At 47.1% G+C, this 20,448-nt stretch overlaps 1 protein-coding gene across 1 annotated transcript in view; it reads right to left on the reverse strand.

Moving 5' to 3' along the window:
* Positions 1-12,985: 12,985 nt before the first annotated feature.
* Positions 12,986-20,448, reverse strand: part of GALNT17 (polypeptide N-acetylgalactosaminyltransferase 17) — a gene marked incomplete at both ends in the record, with an annotated part of 181,305 nt that continues 173,842 nt past the window's right edge. The window contains 2 exons of the mRNA XM_079545336.1: positions 12,986-13,114; positions 13,373-13,540. Of these exons, the coding sequence (XP_079401462.1) occupies positions 12,986-13,114; positions 13,373-13,540 (297 nt within the window). The remainder of the gene's footprint in view (positions 13,115-13,372; positions 13,541-20,448) is intronic.

Raw genomic sequence — 20,448 nt, forward strand, 5'->3', positions numbered from 1 at the left:
GGAGACATGTGGGCACGTGCTTGTGGGGCTGTGGGGTGGGGAGGAGGTGGATCTTGAGAGGATCTCGAGTTTGCTAACTGCTTTCCCATGGCCAATGATGTATTGTGTAGTCCTCAATTTCCCAACTCCACTCTCAGCACACTGGATCCACCCATACTGGGTTGTTTACTGTCTACTGTCTACCCATTGGTCCCGAGCATTCAGAAGAGACCAGAGAGTATCATTAAGTGTAGAAACATAAAATGCCCAGTATTCACAAATACATGTGCAATATTGAGACAGTACTGCAGAAAGAGCAAGAGGAGTAAATCAAGCTTCACCAAGTCTGCCTGCAAGACAAGAATAGGGCTTCTATTAACATTTAAAAGAGAGGATTGTTTCCCTTTCTTCCTGGGGATAAGCTGAAACCAATCATGACCACAGATAAATCCATCCTGACATCTTGTGCTGAGACTTTGAGTAACACCAAAGGGTTTTATGAAAAGGAAAGCTCGGGGTGAGTATTACTCAGGGTCCCTCTGCTATGAGGGAAGAGGGTGAGAGAGCCTGGGCTCTTGCCAGGGGTGCACCGTGGTTCCTCCATGCAGTGAGCATGGCCAAGGCATTGCTGGTGTGTGGGGAGGGGAAGAGAAAAAATTTCTCCTCTTTGTCTGGGAAGACAGCCATGTTTAGGAGCCATTTCACTGTCTCCAAATGCAACCTCCAAGGTATATTACAAATGAACTGACCCCTTCTTATGCAGGGGCAATGAGGGCGTGAATGGAGACACGCAGGCTCTCCTAGCAGCCCTCATTAAATCATACACACTGCTGTCTGCTTCGTAGCCAGTTTTGGCCTTAAATCTGTTCCACAAACACTTTTTCTTCTTACCAGTCCTCTAGGCCACCTCCACGTGTTTCATCACTCAAATATGCTGAAGCAAAGCTTTGTTTGCTGCGAGGCGTGGAGGAAGGAGGAGAAAAGAGGCTGGAGGACTGAGAACATCACCATGTGTGATAGGAAATGCACTTATCTCAAAATCGGGACATGGGGTGCTGAAGAACAAGGAAAGGGGACACAAATTGGAATTGAAACACTTGACCACAGCCACGGAAGAGATCACAGCTGCCTTATTGCCTTGGTGCTTCCCATGGCTTAGGACTCACTTCTTGCACTTCAGTTGGTCTTCTCTTGAAGCAAAAGCTGAGCAGCTCAGCTCTCCAACCACAGCCCACTCTTATAAAGTGTTTGAAACTTCACCCCAGCTCTCCAGACCCAAACAGCAGGCTTGTTGGAGAACTCCTGCCTGGGAGAGGCAGGAACCTTTCCCCTCTACCGACTTAACGATACGGGCAGTGTTTTCCTTTTAAAAACACTTCGCAGCTGAACCTCGTTCTCGTTCCTGGATATTTTGCCTTGGATCTTGAGGACCTCTTGTGGCGGGAAGTAAAAACGTGCTTTTTGAGGAGAGGAACAGGGGGCTGATGGGGCGCCTACGTTTTTTACAGAAGCTTTGCAAACAGAGGAATGGAGATCAGATGCTCCCCCTCCTTCCAAGTACTCCAGACAAAGGGATGTTTCCCCCCGCCTTTATATGGGGATACAGTGAATGGCACAGATTGACAAACTGGGCGACCCTGAGATGAGCAGGCAGTGATGCCTCCATCCCCTAAGGAGCCCCTTGTTGCTCACTCCCTTGAGGACCCAAGCTATGCTGTGCTCCATTTTGGGACTTCATCTTCCCTGGTTCTTCTGTCTATTTCATTTAGGAGTTGAGTTTTTTTGGTGTTTTTTGTTTTTTGTTTTTTTTTAAAAAAAAAACAACTTTTCATTTTTAGGGGACATTTTAGAGGGCAAAAACAGGTTCAGGTTGGATATGAAAAAACATTTAATCTTCAAAAGAGTGGTGCTGCAGTGGCACAGCTGCTCAGGGAGGTGGTGGGGTCGCCATCCCTGGAGATGTACCATGAAGAGCCATGAAGATGTGGCACTGAGGGATGTGGGCAGTGGGCATGGTGGGACAGGCTGAGTTTGGGCTTGGGGATCTTAGAAATCCTTTCCAATCTGAATAATTCTATGATTCTGTGTCTCTGCATGCCCATATGTTGCTAAGGAATGAAGGGTGTTGTTTTGTTTTTTTTTGTCTCTGAAGATGTTTGATGTCCTCTCTCAGTCAGCACCACTGACTGCCTGGAAGTTGCTGGCAGCAGATGCCTGGGTTCTGCCCCCTCTTTGCTGGTAGTGCTGGCAGAGACCACATAGACAAGCTTAAAGCAGGGCAGAGCTGGGGCAAAGGCAGCCCATTTTCTGCCTGCTGACTCACTTGTTTACAAGGGCTTCGTTCTTACCATGAAAAAGACTGAAGTGTAACTTCCAAAGGCTTTATTTCTAAGTGACCTCTGGTCAGCATCCCCAATAACTCAGAGTGTAAAAAGTAGTACGACTGTGCCCTTGCCATAGCCTATGCCACCACCAGTGGCTCAGCAGAGATGCTGCAGCACAGTGCAGGACTGGGACAGCACTACTGAAAGCAAAGCCACCTCTGCATGGCCCCTTGAGCATCTCCTGCTCAGCTCCCAGCACTGCAGCACCCCTCACACCAAAGCTGTGTGTTTGAGGCTGCAATTCCACACTGCCCCTGCTAACAATTGCTCCTGGATGGAAATTCCAACCATCAATGGTTCCTTTCTAAAATATTAAACCACCGTTTCTCTCTTCTCTCCCAGTGCCTGAATAATTAATCTGTAGTCAATTAATCACTGTGCCTCTGCCAGGGTGCCTTGGGACTGTTCTTCTCACAGTGCACAGGACTTCTGGAGCAAAGCCTGGCAAGGGAGCATCCCACTCTCCTATACGTTTTTAAGGACTGTATTTTGCAATGCAGAGAGATGCCTCTAATATTGCTCTGACATTGTGCCATGGGCATTACTGGGCCCACATGAACCTGTGTTGGAAAAACCAAGACCTCTTCGATCCCAATCCTGGCAAGCATGGCCCATCCTGGGCTTTGACACATCGGAACTGCTGTGACCCAGACCCAAGGCAGTTTGCAAGGCTGTTGTCATTAACATCAAATAGAGTTTTAGAGGCTGTTAGTAAATACTCAATCTTACAGCTAGATGGAGCCTCTGTCTTTTTTGGGACAATCTCTCATGTAAGAATACTTCATTAGGGATGGTTCAAATTGAGGTGGTTTTTGTTGTTTGTTTGTTTTGTTTTGTTTTGTTTTAATATGGAAACATTGACACAGCAGCAATCCTACCACTCCCATCTGAGGGCACACAGCAGCCCCAGCTCCAGGCCTGCAAACCCCAGAAGCCACTTTGCTGCCAAGCAGCAGAGGGATGAAGAGCAATTGTAGATGCATGCTTGCATTTGTCTTTGCATCTGCAGCTGGACTGAGCATTTGGGCCAGTCAGGACAGCACCTGGCCCTCCAGGAGAGAATGGGGCAGAGCTGGCTCTGCAGACAAGAACTGCCTCTGCAGCACTGTGTTCATCCTGGCACTCCCAGCTCAGCAACCCCAAAGCAGAACTGTTCTGGTCCCTTATCACAGGGCCTTATGCTACAGCAGCATCCGTCTCCATCTGAAGTTGTCACTCCCTGGTTGACAGACTGATGGGTGGGACATCGCTGGAGTGAAGGACTGGGGTTGGTCTGAGGGCTGGACACACGTAGAATGGAAACGTGCTGTGCACCATGGCACATCTGGCTTCTGCCTATGGCAAGCTGGGGACACATGGACACATGGCTGTCACCAGGAGAGCACCTCTGTAAGGGAACCACGTTTCAGACACTCAACACATTCCTTCTTTTTGCCTTATTTGCCAAGCAGGAAACTCCAGGTTGGTGCATGGCAGATGGATCTCCCATTCCATGCTCCTGTCCCAGTCTGTGCTAGCACCAACCATCCTCACACGTACTTTTTTGTAAACCAAACCCAAACCTCCCAGCTCCAAACTTCCAACAGGTCACGTAGTCACCAGGGCACTGTCTCACACCAAGGAGCACTATTCTAGAACCACTTTTTGCCTGGTTTGGGATTCTTTAGCCCCACAGGCAAATCCTGAACTGCCCATAACCCTGCCACTGTGCTGTGTTTTGTAATCCTGCAAACACACCAGGCTGTTTTAGTTCCAGGCACACGGTGGCACTGGGGAAGCAGCTTTCAGTGCTGAGCAGCTCTTGCAGTTTCACTCACTGCATCCATGAGGACAAGGACACGGGACAGCAGAAATCCCTTCATGCAAAGCATGAACTTCACTCTCTGTGCACATGAAGGATGAGCTCTGTCAGGTTCGGTACCCAGCAATAGCACCCCTCACCCCATGCTGCTGGTGCCCATGCTCATCCTATTGAGTCGACTTTCTTTTGCCTGTGTGCTGCTGTTGCCCACTCGGAGCCACTGCTCCTGGTGATCTGGCTCCCAGCAAGGACACCAAGCCCTATCACCTCCCCAGGGGTATCATGAACCAAGGTTTCTGATGTCCTTGTAGAGGTTTTGGGGTTTTGTTTTTGATTACCCTTATTTTTTTTATGTGCATACATCATGGTGCATTTCCCTTCCAGGAGGGGTATATGAACAAACACAGAAGGGGAGTGCAGGGCTCTGCCATGAGCACTGGGACACTAACACCAGCCCCGTGGGCAAGAGGTGGCCTCTGGGCAAGGAGTGGGCACCAGCTCCTTTCTGGAGCACCAGAGCTGAGGGAGCAGCCACAGGGCATCTGCCAGCACTGTCACATCCCACAAGCTGATGGGCAATGGCGGATGTCCCACACAAGCCTTGCTACAAGGGGACAAGCAGCTGCATGTGAACAAAGTCAGGAGATGAATCTTCTGCTCCCAGGTAACAGTGATAGGACGAGAGGTGATGGCCTCATGTTCTGCCAGGTTGGGTATCAGGAAAAAATTCTTCCTGGAAAGAGCAGTGCTGCAGTGGCACAGCTGCCCAGGGAGTGGAGGGGTCACTGTCCCTGGAGGTGTTCCAGAGCTGGGGAGATGCAGCACTGAGGGTTGTGCTGAGGGTGGGTTGGGGTTGAACTTGGGGATCTTAGAGGTCTTGTCCAACCTTAATGATTCTATGACAAGACTGTAGTGAAAATATGAAGCATAGAATGTTTGGGTTGGAGGGACCTCAAAACCCATCAGTTTCCAAGCCATAGGCTGGTTGTCACCCACTCAGTGAGGTTGACCTGAACCTAAGAGCAGCCTTCATGTGCTATTTAGAGAACATAAAATCTACCACATCTCTAACACAACCTATGCCTTGTTGGGTGCTCTGCCTGGACACCAGCACCCAGGATGGCAGAGATGCAAGGGCATCTCCCCACCACCAGCACAAGGCCATTCACCCTCCTGGTCCATTCCCTGTGCTTTGCCTCCTTCTCACAGCACCCAGCATGGGGGGACTGCAATGGTTAGGGCAGGCAGGGTCTCCTGTAATAAATGGTTGGAGCAGGCTGCACACAGCAGAGCTGAAAAATAACAGTGATGAAGCATGAAATGCTGCAGCAAACACCTCCCAGGTAGTTTTCCAGGCCAACAGTTACAGCAATCGCTCCCGATGTTCGCACACAAATAATAATAATTAAAGGAAAAGAAACAACAGAATGGTGTGTACACCTAACAAGGTTAAAAACAATAATAATAATGATTTTAAAAGTCCTCCTCAGGAAATAATTATGCTTTCTACGCACTGTTTATCTATTTGGAGTCTCAGAGGAGCCCCACATTTAAAGAAACCAAAATGTGGGGTTGTTATTCACATCAAGGTCCCAAGGATTTGGGGAGAAGCCCTCCCTGCCCTCTGCCCGGCTGATTTCTTTAGAAGAACATCAGTATTGTTGACTCGATTGTCTGTCTCATTGCAGTTTAATAGCAAAATTGCAGAGAAATGGATGAGCTTATTACTTTTAGCAATTTCACGCACATATTTTCAGCATGGGGGAAATTGTTCATTACAACATGAGAAGCAGCTCGTTTGGCTTTGAGGTTTTAAGCACTCTGATTTTAAGTGTCTTGAGTAACGAATAGATGTTACCTGCCACCTTTTCCCAGGAAGGACTCAAATACTTGGAAGGGGTGGGGGGAGACATTGATTTCACAATTAAATATTAAGTAACATTTTAATGGGAACTTTTCAATCCCCACCATGTGGCTCTGGTCACGAAGTAACTCATGCATGAGATCCCCCTGCTCTGGTTGGATCACACAGATGCTCTGGGGTTGGAAAAGCCCACCGAGATCATCCAGCCCATCAACCCATCACCACCATTCTCTTATCGACAGCAAGAGCACTGGAGCAGGTGACCACCAGCTCTGGGATGCACTCACAAGCACTCTGCTTTCAGAGCACTGTTTTTCTACATGTGCATCACTGAAAAACCATGTTTTCTCTCGCCAGCTATTGTCAACGATCACTTGCCTCCCAACAGTCCAGAGATAGCAGCTGATTAATATCAAATCTCTAGGAGCTGTTAGATATCCATCAAAGGCTGAAGTGTGTGTCTTTTGCCTATTGAAACAGTTTAATCACTGATGGGATTATAATTATCTTGCTATCAACTGCAACAAAGCAGCTCAGCAGGAGCTCTTACACTTAAACAGGGGAGGTCAATGGAATTATTCTAGTGGGAAAGTAAATGTGAGACCATGACCTTGCTGTACAGATTGCTTATAATTAATAGGGTTTATGATTTATAGCAGGGCCACGCTATCACCTGGCAGTGACAGGGTTGGCAGCTGTGTGCCCCTGGCTGTGATCTCTCAGCGGGATGTGCACAGCTGGGAGTGATGCTCAGCTCCAGCAGTGGGTGATGCAGAAGCAGTGATGCTTTGGGGCTGGGAAGCTTGGAAGCTGCAGCTCACTCTTTTTTTCCTTTTTTCTTTCTTTTCTTTTTTGAGCAGATGAGACAAGCATCTACCAGGAAGGGGTTGGGGATCTCACATACTCCGGGATGACCCATGGTCACGTGTTAGGGCTGGGCATGGCAGGGCTGACAGCTTCCCTGGTCCCATGCTGTGCCAGACACCTCTGTTATCAGCACACACTGCCTGGAGGCTGCAGCTCAACATTTCCCCATTTCCCATCTGACTGATTCCACCCCAGTCTCTGCCATCTTGCTTTCCTGGCTGCTATCCCCTTCCTATCTTTTCTCCTTGATGTGGCACATGCTCATGGTCCCACCACTGTTGTAGCGCAGGACAAGAAGGCTCTGGGCATTCCTTCTGCTCTCAGTCATCTCATTTTGGGGAAGGTCTTGGAGGAGTTGTGTGAATATTTTCCCCCCATATTAAAAATGACAGCCCACAGAGTCCAAGTTCTTGAATCCATCTCTTCCTGTAACCCCTTCCCCTTTCCCTCTGCATGACTCCTCTCAGTGGATGGCCACAGGTTCACCCCACTGCTTCAGAGCGATGCATCCCCAAACCCCAAGAATCTGCACTGCCTGAAAGCAGGATTTCCCCATTGTCTGCAGGTTTTTATGGTGGTTAAGTCTCAAAGGTTGGAAACCAGCACTTTGGCCATGCAACCAATGCCCAACCAGTGCCCAACCCCAATCCTGTCCACCTACCTTCTATCCTCTACTCAAACCCTAACCCCAACTCTAACCATCTACCCTCTGTTCTAACCCTATCCCCAACCTCAACCCTAACTATCTAACATCTACCCTAACTCTACTTCTAGCCCAACTCTGTAGGGTTGGCAGAGGTAGGATGGCATGTGCTGTGCTGATGTACAAGCAATAAAACAAAGGTTTGGCCAACAAGCACTGTAATTAAAATTTAAGGAAAGTAAAAAAGATGGCTTGCCTGGGTTCAGCTCCAAACCTGTTAGAAGAAAAACAGGAGATGGGGAATCTAAATAGCAAAACAGTGATGTGCAATGAACAAAATAATGGGAGAAAGAGCAAGAATACAGGGAAAGCAAAGCAAGAGGTAAAAAAGGAGATGAAATGGGAAAGAATAAGGAAGACTGAAAAAAAAAAATCAGGAGAAATAAGCAATCAAAAGAAATAGTAAAGGAAAAAGAGCAAACGGAAGCACGTGGGGAATAAAGGAGCAAGCAAGGACAGAGACAGAGCAACCTCCTGCTGAGAGCAAAGAGAGGAACATAAGGCGGCCCCAGCCACAAAAAGTAAAACAAGACAGTCATAAAGACAAAGAGAGAGCGGAACAAAAATAGCACCAAAGCCAAAAACATGATGGGAATGGAGGTGGTGGTGAGCTGACACTGGAGTGGAGGGGGAAAGCAGAGTGCAGGGAACATTCCTGGGGAGCTCTGTCTGCTGCCATCCCAGGCCATGGGATGAGGAGGGGGCCTGCGAGGACACCCAGAGGACCTCTCTGCTCTCCAGGGGAGGCTCAGAGCATCCTGCTGGGTGCTGCTCTGCTCTCACAATGCCAGAAGCTGGTGCTGCTTTACCACTGGCTGCCAATCCCGTTCTCAGCACAGCACATCACCTTGACCCCACTCTGCTGTTATTTTCCTCCTGGCTGCGATTTCTGAAGAGCACAATAAGAATTAGCTCCTATGTGGGTTCTTGCCTAACTCTGAAATTCTTGCCTATAACAATAAAACCTAGAATGACAATAGGCAGGAAATACATTTGGAAAGCTATTACCGATCATGTCTCAGAGACACCAGATGGGAATAAAATAAGAAACTCCTTAGAAAGCTCTGTGGGTTAGACAGTCTTTCTTCTCGCTATTTTGTCTTCTGACAGAGAAATAACACTTGACACAGAGGACCAGGATAGCCATTCTCAGCAGCAATTCCTGCATGCCTTCAGAATGAAACACTGAGCACGTTGGGTGCTCACCAAAGCTAATGCCTAGGTTGGTATTTTCCCTTGTGCTGAGCACAACTAGCGTGACCCTAAGCCTGAGTTGGGGATAAGGAGAGCTGAGGTGGCAGTGGGACTTAGCACAGTCTTCCTCCTGGGATGTGACACTTAACCTGCTGCTCTCCCCCAGGGATCCTGGGTAAGTGGAGACTGCTGAGCTTGAATTTTGGGTTTGCAATTCCTGCTGTGTTATTTCATTTTAATATGGTGCTGGACAGATGCTGTCACTCTGCTTCCAACGCTCTGCCTGGATCTTGGTCCCACCAGCACTGACTGCTGCAGACCTGAGTGACCTGAGCAGCTTCCATTGGTCTGGGAACATCATGTAAGAGCTGAAGCCATTAATGATTTATAGCCATAATGATGGACTTTTTTTTAATTTATAGGAGTGATTCCAGGTATCACCTCCTCCAGAAACACAGGATCAGCCCAGCTACAAGGCACGAACATCCAGAGGGACTGGACTTGATACAATTCCTACATTTCTGTGATGCAGCAAATAGAATTCCATAATTCAGTAAAAACTCAGAAGAGCTTGGCACCATACCTTTCCATCTATGATGGAGATTCAAGGGTATATGGATTTTCTACCACCATGGCATCCTTTAGGAGAGCAGTGGCTGCAAATTGGATGCTCTGTGCTGGAGCTGTATTGGCCATGCTCTGCAAAAACGAGCTCAGAGCTGGAGGCCACACTCACCTGGAGTATTTCCAGCAGCCTGCCATGCACTCAGCTCATAAAAACAGCAAAGGTGCCCTTGCTGTAGGGTGCACACACAGACATAGCTCCTACCATCCATATCTACTCACATCTCACTGACCTCATAGGATCATCATTACCAGCCACCTTGGGTTTCATGACAACATGGGCACATGAAGCTGGATGCAAGCCATACCTCGAGCTTCAGGATGCTTTTAGAAGCATCCACTCTGGGTACATTTGCAAGCGATGCTGTTTTACCGTGTAACATCTCTTTTTAACTCCTTGAATGTAATTGCATTATCTTGGTGAGTGGCAGCCAGCATGGGAGGATGAAACGGGAGGTTAATTTGCACTGGCCATCTCTCTTGATTTCTCCTTCATTTCCATTTCTTTTTAAAATGGAAGTTCCATTAAAACAGCAGCACACTTTTCTATTAACTGAGTAACAGAGAAGAATGACTGCCTCTGTATCTCATCAATGGTGAATCTTTTTAAAATCACTCAAGAGGCAAAGCTCAAATCATATATTTAATAAGAACCACTTTGATATCACTTTTTAAAGCAATTAACATTATTATTAGAGATAAGCGCAAGATGCAACATTTAGATCCAGATTCCTAAGACAGATTTCTAAGGTTTAGGAGGGTGCAGACCTCAGGTCGTCGCCTCAGCAATCATCTCTGCACGTCACAAACCAATATGAGCACAGAACTGCACTTACAGGGACGCAGCAGATAAAACTCCCCATTTTAATCCCGATTTTGCTGCTTTTCAGCCATTTCCAAGCACTCTACGCACAGCAGTGAGAAGAGGGAAATCGCTTTGGCAGGGTTTCTTCTCCACCTGAAGGTCCTGGAGCCAAGCATTCATTTCCACATCTCCTTCGCTTGGGATACGCACGAAGGGAACAAATCCCTGGCTTTTTTTTTTTTTGTGAAGAATCGGAGCCCGTCACCAACGGGATCCAGATGTTTCGTGCCACCTGAGCTGACAAGCACACGGATGTCACCACACACCGCCACGCCACCATCTTGGAGTGACCTCAGCCCACGGTCTCACGGTTCAGCAGAGCGATCCCCGCCTGCTGGAGAAGCGCATCCTGCAAATGACAGCAGGCACGGTGCGGCTCCTCAGCGCTGACGGTGATGGGGACAGAAGCCTCCAGCAGCAGATGGAAGGCTGGCGGCGGGGACACCTTCCACCACCACAATTAGATCTGACAAAGCCCATCTGCCGGCGCCCTGAGCACTGGCAGGACCAAAGCGGAGCTGAGAAGCGTGAATGGTAGCACAGCAACATCCAAAGGATTCCTTTTTCTCCCCCACCCCCTCCAAAACATGCAGGCTTTTCCCAGTGCTAAATAATACGTGGCTTCCACTGATGACTGACAGCAACTGACTGCTCAATTAAAAGGGAATTTTACATTTTGGCCACTAGCTGTGAAGTCTCAAACCCCCCAGACTTTCTTGGAGTCCTCTCCATTGGCAAATGGTTTCTCTTAGAAGGCAGCAACAAATGCAGGGGAAACACCTCATGCATCTAAAGACATTGCAATCGTGTCTGTTTCTTAAGTGCTAAAATTTATTACACGAGAGATGATGCAACAGCGAGTAAGAGAGCAAAATTCTACATTGAGTCCCTACTTTGCAATTCAGGACAACAGGAGGTTTTACTGCATTACGGAAGGCAAGGGAGAAAACCCAGAGACAACTCCAATGAGTCTTGTCACGTGTAAGTGAACAATCAGATGTGATGCTGTAAGAAGGAACAATGAAATATATCTGTTTCTGTTCAATAAATTACTAAAACATCAGTCATAAACCTGCTGCATGGCTTTGAAAATCAAACTCATTAAACACCCAGGTAGCATTATCCCGATGCAAATGGAAGACAGGCATGAGTGCTCTGCAGCAAACAACTCTGTGCACATCCCATCTTTGGGAAACATATTTACACGTACATCTCATATATTAATATATTTTAGTGCACCCTAGCCAGAGGGCAACCAGAAAGAGTATTATTCTGTGAGAAGGACAGGAGATGGGCTGGCTTCCCCTCTCAACTGAGCAAAGCCTGCGGCCACCCATTAGTCCCACATCCATGTGAAACGACTTTTCAAGACATTTCCCTTTTCCAGTTAGCCAGACACCAGGACCCCAAACTGAAGTCTCCCACAGTGGCTGGATTTGGTTCCCAAGATTCCTGCGGGTCAGATAAACCAGGTGAGATCGGCCCACTGTGTTAACAAGCCTTAAGTGACCTCAAGATGAAGAACTTCAGGCAAGCTGCTATTTACTGGTCTCTTGCCCTCCCTCTCCCTTCCCTACATCAACTTATGTCACTGCAGAAGCACACTGAGCAGGCAGGATAGATGTGTTCGAGCCTCAAAAAGAAAACTACACCACTACAGAGGTAAGGAGACTACCACTATTCATGTGTTCATTCAGAGGCAAGGATGCCTTTAAAACAAACCCCAAAGCCTCCATGGGAGGGAAGCCTGAGCAGGACTTTCTCTCACATGACCAGCCCTCAGCCTCTTGCACACATCAGCACATCCATTCAACAGCAAAAAAAGTGGTGATGGAGTCCCCAAGGGGCTAGTGCCAGGCTAGCAGCCTGCTGTGCAATGCTTGGGCTGCTGTGGGTTAATTATTACGAGGCATGCATCCAAAAGACCCCAAAACAGGGAGGCAATCAACTGTGGGGCTTTCCACTTGGGGTCTCCACAGAGGGGCTGGTGCAGCACAGGGCTGGTTGAGCCAACAGCAGCAAGTGGGCACAATGGGGAGCAGAGAGTGGGAGCTCAGGATTCCTATTCAACTGTATTTCATGACATGACATCTGTTATGGGGGACTGGAGAGATCTACAGGATCTATCAGGGAGTCTCTGAGAGCTTTGTTTCTCCCAGACTCAAGAAAGGGGATGCTGGATGCAGGAGCAAGAAAGGGAAAAGATACAAAGCACCTAGCGAGATGCCACGCCGTTTAAACACAGCTTCTTCAAGGCTTGGTGACCTTTCCCTCTCACAAGCACGCACGTTTGCACGCTTGCCATGCAGATATATGCAGGGTCTCTTGACTTCAATCACAGTACAAACCTGGATGGGTCTTGGGAGCGCTTGGAGTCATCTGAGAAAACAGCATTTCCCTGCCAGTGAAATGCCCACAAGGATGCATGAGCTTATTACACTTACTTCAGCAGAAATAAGTGGTACCTTTTAGAGTGCTTGCTAGAAGAAAATTAGAGTTCTGACCCAATTTCACACAGCTGAAATCATCTGTGGGAGACTAATATACAATAAAAATAAAGACACAAATGCCCATTTCCCCCATGTCCTCTCCTAATAACACGAATAAAGCTCTGTTTTGATATTTTGTCCTTTCCAAAGGAGTCCAGACGGATTGGTCCAAGTCAGCCATCTTTCAGGTGAAATTCCTCTGACTTCTCCACTCTTTACTTGATGAAATTTTTAATTGTCCACCTCTGTCCTGTGCAGCTGCGAAGGATCAGATCGATGCCGGCCATTCCCCTGTTCTCCACCTCCAAGCAGCGCCCTGTTCCCTTGTTCAGGATGGCACCGTTCTAAAATTAAAGACATGGAGAAAACATCAAAAAGAATTCACGTGGGGATGCATGTGAAGGAAATCAGGACTGCATGCTGTGGGAGAGGCTGCGTCCCTGTGCATGGCTGGGAAGCGCACAGTGCTTTGTGGGGCGATAGTGAAACTGAAGCAATAAAATCATTTCCATAATAATCAGCAGGGTTGACTGGAGCAACCTTTGTCACTACCAGCCCACTGTATGGGACCGAGAGGCAGTGATGGCAGACCCAGAACACACCTGGATGAAATTCCAGCGCTTGTGAAGGCTGCTCTTGACCTTGTCGCAGTCAAGGAGCTGGGGGAAGCGGCTCTTCGTGTTGTCCACCAGGCAGCGGGTGTCGGGCAGGAGCGTCGTGGTCCCAAGGGCACCAAGGTGAAGGAACCCCTCCTTGGTGTACCGTGCAAGCTGGGATAGGGAGGAAGGGAAAAAGACCATCAGTATCCTTGAAGTATCATTTAAAAGCAATAGAGAAGAGGACAACCATGGCAGAGCCCAAGGAAAAATCTGTGAGGATGATGAAGAGAGAAAATAGAACTGATGAGGATAAAAGAATAACCCTTTCTCCAGCCTTTTTCTCCTGTTAAGTTTATTTTGCAGACACAGGTGGGGAGGAGGGGAAGGGAGAGGAGGGGAGAGGGAAGGGGAGAGGAGGGAGGGGGGAAGGGAAGGGAAGGGAGGGGGGAAGGGAAGGGTAGGGAAGGGAAGGGAAGGGAAGGGAAGGGAAGGGAAGGGAAGGGAAGGGAAGGGAAGGGAAGGGAAGGGAAGGGAAGGGTATTCTGAGCCTTAATGCCTTAAATCACAGGGCAGCCTCCTCCTGGCCTTGGTTCTTGGCTGGAGCCAGCTGGCATCAAGGCCACGCTTGCCCAGTGTGGCTGCTCATGTGCTTGCCAAGCCAGTGTTGCTTTGGACAGCAAGAAGCAATGCCACTGGTGCACCTGGGACAGCCCTCCCACAACCTCAACATTAGCCAAAGGGCAACATATCACTCACTTTGTTACCCAGGATGCATGCCCAAACATCCCCCAAAGCTCAGCTGCGCAGCAAAGGCTCAGAACTACACCTGACCACTGCAATAGCACTGGCACATGCGTGCCATCCAGCCCTGGGTGCTGCAGTGGATGCTGTGAGAGCCAGGCTTTGGGGGCTGGGGGTGTGGGAAGCAGCTGGCACTGTGATGGCACCACGCACAAAGGGCTCCTGCATCTGCAGTGTTCGAGAGACCCCACTACAATGTTTCCCTAAACATTTTTAAATTCAGGAGTGAAAAGGAGATGAATGACAGCGGCCTGCCTTTCATAGTTCAGGGGAAAGATATACACAGCTGCTTATTTAAATTATGAATCAATCCATTATCTAGCAGACAAATGAGGAGTATTCAGCACGTTAATTAACTGAGCATATCTGTGACCCAGATGTTTAAAAAGAGACAGTAAATCACACTGGGAGTATGGGTTATCTCTGTTAGAATAATTAAACACTGAAAATCAAGTTAAAACAATGTAAAAGGGTCTGACTTGAGCTAGTAACAGCAGATGCAGTGCTTGAATCTTGTTTTCCATCCCTCTATTTCTCCCTTTTATAGAGAGAGGAGTGCTGGATCCTCCTGCTGGCCCCACAATGCCTCTCTTCCTTGAGATGCTGCTCAGTGCATTTTGCTCCCAGCTGCAGGAGGATTTGCACTTACAGCTCCCAGCGAGGGAGCTGCCCTCTGCACAAGGCAGCAACAACCTGGGAAGGAATCCCTGAGTACCACATAAGGCTCAGATTCACGTAATTTGTTTTCAGCAGTTTGATTTTCAAGGTGGTGCTCTCAGACTGACAATGCCTTTAGCCATGCAATTCATTTGAACTGGTATCTGAGCACGAGCCCAGAGGATGGGACCACTTATCTTGACAGAAAAAGCATCTAGAGTCCCAAACAGGCAGCTCAAGTTACCCTCCTCCTCTGGTTCCTGACGTTTTTGCTACCATGCCCATAATTAGAGTGCTACACACTTTCTCCTCTTACGCTGTTCAGCAGTTTGTCCTCTGAAAAGCTGGCCCCATGCCCACCATGTTATCACCTAATGTGGTGGGAAAAGTAAGTAGAGCAAAAATCAAATCTCTCCCCGGGAAAGGAAAGGGGTGGGGGCTGCAGGGAGGCTAAATGAGCCGAAAAACAAACATGGATATTATGAAAAATGCATCAAGTGCATGTATTAGATGTGTCATCCACTACGTATAATAGCCAGATAAATAAAGCCCTGAACATGTGTCTGGATCGGGAGACATTTGAGATAGCCCCATGGGCTGCTCTAGAGAAGCTAACCAGCTCTTTTTGTCTGGGTTTGCCTGAAAAGAGATGAGAAGTGTTACATCTGAAAGAGCAGCTCCAGACAGCTCATCACTCACAGTAGACTCGGGCCTTATTTAGAGGATGCTCCATCGTATCAATAAACCACACCTGTGCCACTGCCACAGAAACCCTGTCAGCAGTTGCAGCAATTCACCATCTCACCAACGAAGTAGTTGAAGCCAAGCTGCCTGCTTCAATGTGGCTGGCACAGCCCAAGGCAATCAGTGAGAGTTTGTTCTTCAGTTCCATGTGAAAGGTGAATGAGCCAGGGCTGGTGCTTGACGCCTGATGGGCCCACAGAACAAGAAGGGTGCAGAGCTGTTGGAGCTGGTCCAGAGGAGGTCACAGAGTGCTGGAGCACCTCTTCTATGATGAAAGGTTGAGGGAGATGGGATTGCTTAGCTTGGGGAAAAGAAGGCTCCAGAGAGACCTCGCTGTGTTCTTCCAGTACTTGAAAGGAGCTTACAGACAGGAGGGGAATCAACTGGGGGAGGGGTTGGAACTGGATAGTCTGTAAGATCCCTTCCAACACAACCATTCTATGGTTCTATAATTCTCTGACATGTTGAGCACCTGAAGAAATTGCTCAGCCTCACACAGGACAGTAGACAAATCAGCAGACCAAGGGGACAGACCAGAGAAAAACAGTCTGAAAACACTAATGAGCTAGCCATTGAGAAGTGGTTAATCTTGATGAAGTCTTCTACAGCTGCAAGCAGCCCTCAGCCACATCCCCAGAGAGAAAAAAGGATTTGTTCCTGCAGCATTTTCCAAGCACATTTCCAAGTTTAGGCTACAAAAAGACAGCTTTGGATCTCCAGTTGAGTCACTGAGTCCTAAAAATAAAGGATGAAAAGCTCTGGGATCTCAAAATGAATCTTTATGCCATCAAAACAGACGTTGGGACTAAAAAAGGATGCTTTGGATGAGGATCTGGGTCCTAAATTGGCACTGCACACGTGCCCCATGCACTGCAAAGCAGTACCAACAATATCTCTTCTTTGATTATTTTTTCTGGCTGGCTGCATCTCAGGGATGGGAGAAAGTTAATTAGACATCTCAGCACCTGGGAAATAAAAGCCTTGATGACCTTCATTGACTGTATTGGAAAATAATTTAGGGTTGTTTAGCTTCCTTTCTGCAGTGAGCAGATCATCAATTAGCCACTGTTAAGTAAAGAGTACAGTATTTTCTCTTAACCCAATTTCATCTGATGTGCTGTTTTGTCATCCTTGACATCGCGGTGTCCCAGATGATCTCAGTATTAATGACTTTGTCCCCAGGTTCTGATGATTAAATGGGCAAAACATATTTTATCCTATAATTAAATGAAATGCTCTGCTGGGTGAACATTATCTTAAGTTTTATGGCATTATAGTGCTTTCTATCACATTAATACATCACCATCGTGCTGTCACTCCAGTGAGGTATTACTATATTATTAGTGTGATACATCATTACAGCAAGGTTTTTTCATGATGTATTGCTTAAAAGATGAAGCCGTCAGGAAAAAGTCTAAAAGAGCACATTCAGTATAATTACAGGATAAAAGGATACTTCGTTATGAAATCTGATAATTATTTGACTTGGAAATGAATAAAAGCAGAAAGAATGAGAAGGTAAAGCGAAAACAGAAAAAAAGACAAAAAAACCAACAATTTCCCCATTATAGATTCTACAACAAAGGCGCTGTGAGAAAAAAAGCCAATAACTCAATCCACATTTGGCACCAGGCAAGGGATCCACTGCACCCAACCACATCAGTTTACATGCTACGCGGAATCATTACGGTTGGAAAAGACCACTGAGATGACCAAGCCCAAGTCCCTGCCACATCCCCTGGAACACCTGCAGGGATGGTGATCCCAGCTGTGCCAATGCACTGCCACTTTTTTGGAGAAGAAACTGGAGAAGAAACCTCCCTTGGTTTGCTTTCCTCGTGTTGTTAAAAAGCCAGCTGAGAGCATACACTTTACTAGCTGAGGCAAGGAACCTACTCCTAGACTGGGAAATGGATTTCAGCGTGGCATTGATGGGCTACAGCACCAGGGGGAGAAGTGGATGTGGCAAGCCAAGATGTGAACACAAGTACCACTCTGTGTGCTGAACTGCTCAACAATCCAACAGAAACTGCAAGTCCTTGTGCTTTATGTACATATATACATAAATCTCCAGCAAGTGAGCTATTTGAACAAAGTGTTTACATCCCTTCTAATTATATTTCCGGTAATAAATTACAACGTGCAGCCCATTAATTAAACTGTAGCAGTGAAAGTCCAATTTCTTTTGTGCCGTGCCTGTGTTTCTGCAAAAGGCTGATTTCAAAGCTTCTGCACTCCCTGATAGCTACTTTTCAAGGAGTTAAAGCTAATTGCACATACGGTGAAACAAAAGAACTGCCAAGAACTGGCTCTCAGCTGGAGAGGGAAGAGATGACGTGAGATGGAAAAAGCAGGAAGAAAAACCTGTGCTGAGCTTGTGCAACAGGCAGCGTTTTATTTCAGAGTATCAGGTTGGAAAAAGAAAACGTTGTTATGTTTAATCACAAAAGAAGCTGTGGAAAAAATAAGTAACCTGCTTTTAGTTGTTAGTCTTAAAGCCCGGGCTTAGCAGGCACTGTCAGACTTAATTCAGTTTCTCCTATTATAATGCAGTCAGAAGTTGGAGTTTCCATCCGGGAAGTCCAATAGGTAGTTTGTGCCATTTAAGAAAAAGAAATTGTGCATTTATGCAACAGCTAGGTTATATTTAGCAGGGACTTGATAGACCACGGTTGACTGATCTCTGTTTAAAGACAAGGATAAACCAAAGTGAGGTTTGTCTCTACCTCAGAGGACTCCCATGGCCTCAGCTCAGGTGGCTCCTGAAGTTTGCAGTTCAGCTTCAGATGAGCTTTGCAATTACTTAGTCCCAGTGAACCTGGAAAGCTGACAGTGACTGCACTGCGAAAATGGACTCTTTACACATTCCAGTCTTCCCATATATCTATCTCAATCCTCAGACAGTCACTAAGGCTGCCATGTCCTGCAGCTCTATGTCCCCACTCGGCTCCATCCCAGTCTTCAACTCACCTTCCTGCCTATCCTTAGCAGAAATCGTTCTGCAGAGGAAGAATTAAAAGAGACCAAAATCAAACGTCATCCTGGGAAGCTACCAGGAATGGGGAGACATGCTCCCAGGCCCTTGGGAACAGGTATCAGATTTTCCTATGGACTCCAAAATGAATTTCCCACCTGAAAAGCAGCAATGGCAGTAATTGCATGGAGTCCTCCTCCTGTTCATGGGCAGCGCAAGCACTGTGAAGGACCTGTCTGCAGTGTCCAAGGAATTAAAGAAAATTCTATTCTCGAGTTCTGTTCAAAAACCAACTTGAAGTCAGCAGACTGGCCACAGCACCTTCTGCATCAACTGGAAAACTGTGATGCTTGTAGTGAAAATCCACTCAACAAATCACCCAAAATACACTGGGAAAGCCTACTTTACAGTGGGCAGTTGCCTTCCCCCCCAGTTCTTTTCTGATTCATGGGAGAAAATTATCTAGGCAGTGTTTTATTATGCAAATACCTGCAGGCATTTAATGGGGGTGGTCTCGATTATATAATATTGAACGTCTTAATGAATGCAAATGCAGTACTGAGCTTTCTTTTGCAATGTGATGAAGAAGTTTCTCTCTCCCAGCCCACATAGAGACCACATCAGAGACACTGGGTGGGCTTATGAAGCTCTTGGGAGCTGTTTTCCACTGGCAGTGAGCATTTCTATGTAATATATGCATTTCTGGGACAAGCTGAAGCTCTGATGCAGTATTATTTCATGGCGTCGCATATCTGTCAAACAGCTTCACTAGGTTATGCAAAGGTGGGCTTTCCCTAGAAAGCTCAAAGACAGGCTGTTCTCCAGCAAATAAATACAGACCTCTGCCTATGCCCTCCATATACCCAGCTCAGCATCCTAGCACAACTGGATGGGTTTGTCTCCCCTAACCTTATCCAAATCAGCAGTGAGCTTCCTGTGTCAGACTCGTCCTCTTGGAAATGAAGAGCAGTTAACAGGACTTATCCCTCCATGCCAGGTGTCACGGGGCTGCTCCTGTGGAACATCTCACCTTCTTTTGAGAGAGCACAGATAAATGTCTTCAGACCAGACACTCAGCAATCTGACAGCAGTGAAGGTACGGTTTTGCCCAAGTTTCTAAGTAGATTAGTGGATGAAATTCCTTCAGTAGAAAGGTGGCTGATGGCAATGACAGCAGGGAAATGTTTCTTAGTTTGGTGGTGCCACAGACTTGCCAAAAGAGAAAAAGCAGTGGAAGAAACAGCCATGCTTCAGAGGAGCTTGTCTCATTCCAGAGCTTATTACCTCCAAATCCTGCATCTTGGCTACATTTCCAGGATAGATGGCCACAGCATTTACATGGGAAATGGACACAAAAGCAGGAGGTTCAAGTCAGACAAACAGCATACCCTGGCAATGAACAACCAGGGTCTCAACGGATAGAGCTGAAGTGCCAGTAGAGTAATTGCTGCTAAACTGGGGCTTTAGGGAGGCTAGGCATGATTTTGGCAACGAAAGAAAACCCAAAAAAACACATCATAAATAAAAAAAAACCACCACCACCACCACGTGAATGGTAAGACAGTTACTCCACCTCCAGAACTAAGAGGAAACTTGTTATACTTTCTCCTTCAAGACTGGATGGGAGAGCGTCATTGTGCTAAGAGATCTGCATGCTGAGATGATGGCTAGTGGGCACACAGAAAGAGAAACAGGAAGGAAATCACACAATTTAGGCAAAATACTGAAGTGAGGATATGGGACAAGAGGAAGAACAGATGAGAAAAATTAAGTTAACCTGGAGCCTGCAGATCCTGGGAGTCCAGCTCAGAGTCTGCTGCTGGCTTTACAGATACCAGCAGCAACAGAGCGAGCACTGCCCCTGTTTTTTTCCAACCCTACTGCTACGGAGCCACTAGCATTC

This window comes from Tetrao urogallus (genome assembly GCF_951394365.1).
Source record: "Tetrao urogallus genome assembly, chromosome: 20".
NCBI classification, from domain to species: Eukaryota; Metazoa; Chordata; class Aves; order Galliformes; family Phasianidae; genus Tetrao; species Tetrao urogallus.